We start from the raw sequence: 5,306 nt of genomic DNA, 5'->3' as shown, positions 1-5,306 counted from the left end.
GACCCAGCGTGCCCGGGCTGCTGGCCACAGCCCGCGCGGTGCAAAAAAGGGCCCGGATCGCTCCTGGCCCGCACATGGTGACGAGGATGGGATCAGGAGAGAACACGCTAGAGCTGGAATTAGTTAAGAACTGCCCTTGGCGTGATAACAAATGCCAAGTGAAAAGTTTTGAGGAGCTGGAGGCGCATATCGCTTACCACCAGGCAGGCAGAATGGGTGAGAGATTTGTCAGCGGACGCCTTTCGCTGAAGGGAGAAGAGGGAGCCTCCGAAGACGGAGCCCCGAGAGAGAGAGAAGTGTATTTGCTCCCTGCAGCGTTCGGGTGTATAATGAGCGACGAGCGGGTCCTGTTCAGGCCCCTCGATACTGTGTCCCTCGCCAGAGTCAACCCGGCGGGCGCAGTGAACCCGACCCTCACCCGGGAGTGTGCCCAATGCCTACGATATGCTTGGGAGAGTGAAGAGCCGGTGCCGATCGACCGGTTCCCTCCCCTCACAGCGTCTAGATTAAGGGGTCGCGAGCTTCCATCCGAGCTCCGTGAAGATCTGGAGACAGAGGGACGTGCCGCAGATGAGAGAGTGGCCCCACAATATGACAAGGGGGGAGTACTAACTGCAACCTTTCGTACAATAACTGATTTAATGCAAAAGAATTTAAGTTTGGAGGCCCAGCTGCGTATGGCTGTTCAGGCAGTCAAAGAAGCGGCTGAGAGAAGGGAACCTGAGATGCCACGACAAGATGGTCTCCTCTCCCCTCCTCCAGTGCCTGCAACCCCCTACTTACCAGCACAGATTCCAGGTCCAGCTGCCTGTGGCAGTAAGCAGGGACTGCCTGAATGTTTTCCAAATTGATTTGGAGAGCTTTAAATCGATTCAGACCTTTTTATTGGTCTCCTGATTCAATTCAGATTCAGAGATTCAACTGCCGAATCAGGCTGAATCTTCTCCAAATAGAATCAGCACCCAAAGCTTTGCACAGCCCTACTATCAATGAGGAACAACTAGAACAAAATCAGTGCGTAGGACTCATTTCAGGGCATGTTGCCAACATACTGACAGGAACCTGCCACTTGCATCTGTGTGTTTTCACCTGATGCACAGTGATAAGTGGGGAGAGAGACAGCAAACAGACAGCACAAGGGAAAGATGGCCAGGTAGGATGCTTCCTTTCCAAGTAGTTCCTTCTCCTTTTTTGCAATAGGGTCCATGTAGCCTGTCAACCATAAAGAAAAAAGGGGACAAAACACCAGGATCCCTCTCTCTCTCTTGCACATATTCACTCCCACCCCACAACCCACCCAGCTCTCTGACAGCTGCAGAAGAGCCACAGTAAAAAAGGGATGAAATGTGGATGCTGCTTCAAGCAGCATCAAGTTTCAAGTATTTTTGGATCCCCGCAGAGGCAAGTCACGGTGCAGCAATGGTCAGCTAATCAACTGTATCAGTGAGCCTGGCCTGGCTACAATGGTAACAGCTGATGGGGGACTGTGCATGGGATGATCCAGAGGATTATGGCCCAGAATACCTCCAACTCCCCTACCCCTAACTCCAACACCTTTGCTGACTCTGGCATCCAGGATTAAAAGGTAGCAAAAAGCCAAATCAGATTGATATTCCTTTTCTTCCCTGCCAACTCTAAACCTCTACAAATAGGGGTGGGCAATTATTTTGGGTGGAGGGCCATTTACTGAGTTTTGGCAAGCCATTGAGGGCCGCATGACAGGCAGCTAGGGGCAGATAAATATTAATTTTCTAAATTTTTTAGGGGCCCCGCAGACTGGATAGAATGGTCTGGCGGGCCGCATTTTGCCCACCCCTGCTCTACAAGATGCTGCTGAAGATGACAAAATTGGCATAAAAAAGAACCAAGGGCAACAAGAAACAGAAGGATTGTGCTGACCGGCAACACATTCGCCCACGACCTGAATGCACTGTAAGTGAACATATGATAGGGGTGAACAAGGAGAGCAGAACTTTAACCCGCAAGTTAAAAGTTTGCTTCTAACCCCCAGTGCTGGTTTCTGGGGATTGTGAACCTTTCCAACAGTATGTCAGCACAATTAGGTTAAAGGCTCTGCCTCCTCTAAAAGCTACATGGCTAAGTTCAGTGGGCTTTTATTCATTTGTTTCATGAACAGGCTGATAAAAAGGTGATTTACCTTCAGACACGAACTGACACAGGCTTGTTCATCAGCAGTTAGTAATTCTACTAACATCTCCAAACACAGAAAGCACCACCATTTTGGACACTGCTTTAAGAAGAGCCAAGGGAAACATCAACCCCTGAATGCTTATCCTGGACCAAATTTTGCCTCAAGGTGCTTGTATGCACCTTGGTGGGAATGGAGTCATCTCACAATATCACCTGCTTCCAGTCATTTTTAACTTGTTTTGAATTGTTTTGTATGTAAGTCCACAACTTGTGTGCTTGTAATTTTCGATCTTACACATCTCAATTTATTTTTAAATGCCTTCCAATTAAAACTTTTATTAAAAACAAAAAACAAACCTATACTCTTACTGATGGCATAAATCCTGTTCAGGCTCCAGCCGCAAAGACCAGACCTCCAATATGGAGAAACACAATTGCAAATATACAAAAAAAAAAAAAATTCAGGCAGTCAGTTCTGTGCAACATGTGGACAGACCTTGCCAATATTGGACTGCACAAGCTGTCCAAAACAAAGAAATAGTTTGCACTAGTGGAAGCTGCTAGATTATGCAGAAATGAAGGTGTTGAAAAAATGGGGCAACAACTGCCAAATCTAAAAGCAAATGAGCCAGAAGATCAATCAAACCAGTCAGAGCATGAACTTACAATAACACTGTTGAGAGATGGACTTAACATTCCATTCACTCCCTAATCCTGTTTGTACTGTGTGTCCTACTTGCTGTATACCTCAAACAAAACTTATTCCTTAACAGGAGCCTAGTCATGCAATAACAAAAGAAAAACAGGCTCACCTGACGGGGGGGGGATGAGGGGGAACACATTTTTTAAAGGAAATATTTAAAGTGATGAATACTAGTTTCTGCAATTTTCTTTTTTTCAGGTGCAGGAGCTACCAAAGATAGCATCGTCACTGTTCATCTTTCCCATTTCAGATCCACCAACTGATGAGACAACAGCGTATCAAAGCTTAATATATACATAGCAGTCCAAAAATAAAGCTAGTGCTGGCTATTCAGATGATTTAGCAGCCATTCTATAAACACCACTGATGGATGATGATTAGTGTGCTATATCACTGTCAAAAATATTCTGACAATTCCAGATTTTTAGATTGTGCTTTCTTGACTGACACAGTGGTTTTAGGACATCCCTTTCAGACTCCAGACTAGGATTTTAGAACAACCATATTGTGCTTTCATACTGTGCTTTTCTGGGTGTGGGCATATGAACAGTTTACCACAGGAAAACGACAGACAGGGTTTTAGCATGCATCAGCTGTGTCATTGTAGCTCCCTGTGACCACACGCTTTACCTGTGGTAAATGGAAAAATTCAAGAACAGTAGGTGTGTTCTCTTCTACTGAGAGCTAAACTCCTGTAGTTTTCCTTCCATTTATTGCAGGGCAAGAGCACACACTCAAAAAGGCAGTTCTCCTGAAAAAAATGACTCTCAGAAAAGCCTTACCCCCAGTTTAAACTTGTGGTAAATTGTTCATATGTTCATTTCTTTTGATTGTAGGAGTCTAGGAACGTCCTTCCTACATACTGGCTCCAACTCTGGAATAACAAAGAGACTGCTCCTAAATAATCCTTCCCGCTGAGGTAGGATTGGACTTTGGGAACAGAATCAATGCTGTGTGAATGCTCATGCAGTACAGACCATCAATAAAGCTAATAATGTAAAAAGCTTTCCTTCTGAGCCTTGATTTAACTTAAGGAGCTCCCTAGTTATCTGAGATAATTTACAAGGTCAAGAGGAAGCTACTGTACAGGAAGATATAAATACAGCCTGAATTAGTCTACTTCCTTTTACTGCCACTCCTTTCAGCTGTCAACGTCAAAAGCCAAACAACTGACCTCCCTTGCAACTGCAGTAACTGTAAAGTTTGTCCACATCATTCTTGGCTTTATTTTATACCTCTGACAAAGAGCAACTTAGTTTCACTACAGCAAAACTTGACATGTTTCCCTATGAACTCCTTTTCACCAATTGTGCTAAGTTTCTAGAGGACAAACAAAGGACAGGAAAGCATCTATTTGATTCTTAACAATGACGTCTTCTGGATGCAAGTTATGTGGCAAGTAATGAGCCAGTGACATCTCCCAAGCATCCACAAAGAACACAGCAATTCCTGAGAACATTTTCCTCATGATTGTGTCAAGCTGAAAGGAATACCAGTCACTGTTGAACAGGCTCACTTCTGGCCCAAGCTCCTGGACATTAGCTGTTCGGATGACCACCACTGTTTTGGGGCTGCGATCGAGCAGTCGCACGATTGACCTCCGAATGTTCCTCAGTCTCCGGATATACACCTCCAGAGGGAAGGTGCTGAAGTGCGACCATATGGTTATGGCTATCACGGTGTTTCTACCGCCTACAATGCCGTTTAGCTCATTGGCGATATAGCGTAGCTCGCTGGTGAAGACCGTCGTAAAGCGAATGGGTGGTCCATGACAACGGAACTTCAGCAGGATGCTGTGCTTCAGGTCCACGGACATAAAAGGACCCACGTTTTTAGGGCTCCCAAGGTTAAATTCCACTAGATCTAAAATGTAAGAGAACAAATATTTGTTTCCTCATCTGCCATCTTCTACCATCTCTAAAAAAGCATTTGCACCACTTACAGACCAAACAGAGAAAAAGTGTTTAGTATACAAGGGTGACATCTTATTCTACCAGTTAGGTGCAAAGTGTGATCCCTTTTCTACCTTGTTCAATCCCTGAAAAAACATTACCTTTCTATTTTGGTAACATGCCATCATCTCAGCCTTAATACTAACTCACAAAAAGTAGCAAGCAGAAGGACTCTCCCACCTCCTGCATTAGAAAATTTTCAGGGCCTTACAGTCAATCCTGTTTTACCATATTTAGGTGGCTAAATCCACTTAGGTGCCTAACAGGTAGAATAGCATCTGGCCCAAAGCATCTTAACAATACAAGAGATGCACATAATACATCTGAACTTCAGCTGATCACTACTGGAAGGCTAAAACAGCTTTACTGAAATGCCAACCAATAAAAACCCCCACCATCTTTGATTAATTTCAGATGAACTGTTTCCCCCACCCCACATACCTTCTTGTAAAAGAGCAGCTGTGCAAGTATATTTTCTCCATTATAACACTCCTCTAAGT

At 44.6% G+C, this 5,306-nt stretch overlaps 1 protein-coding gene across 1 annotated transcript in view; it reads right to left on the bottom strand.

The window, feature by feature from the left end:
• Positions 1 to 869: 869 nt before the first annotated feature.
• Positions 870 to 5,306, bottom strand: part of LOC102383572 (NXPE family member 3-like) — a gene marked incomplete at its 5' end in the record, with an annotated part of 8,581 nt that continues 4,144 nt past the window's right edge. The window contains one exon of the mRNA XM_006033906.3: positions 870 to 4,717. Within this exon, the coding sequence (XP_006033968.1) occupies positions 4,167 to 4,717 (551 nt within the window). The remainder of the gene's footprint in view (positions 4,718 to 5,306) is intronic.

This window comes from Alligator sinensis, unplaced genomic scaffold, assembly GCF_000455745.1.
Source record: "Alligator sinensis unplaced genomic scaffold, ASM45574v1 scaffold1230_1, whole genome shotgun sequence".
Taxonomy (NCBI): Eukaryota; Metazoa; Chordata; order Crocodylia; family Alligatoridae; genus Alligator; species Alligator sinensis.
This window is presented reverse-complemented; position numbering and strand designations above follow the sequence as displayed.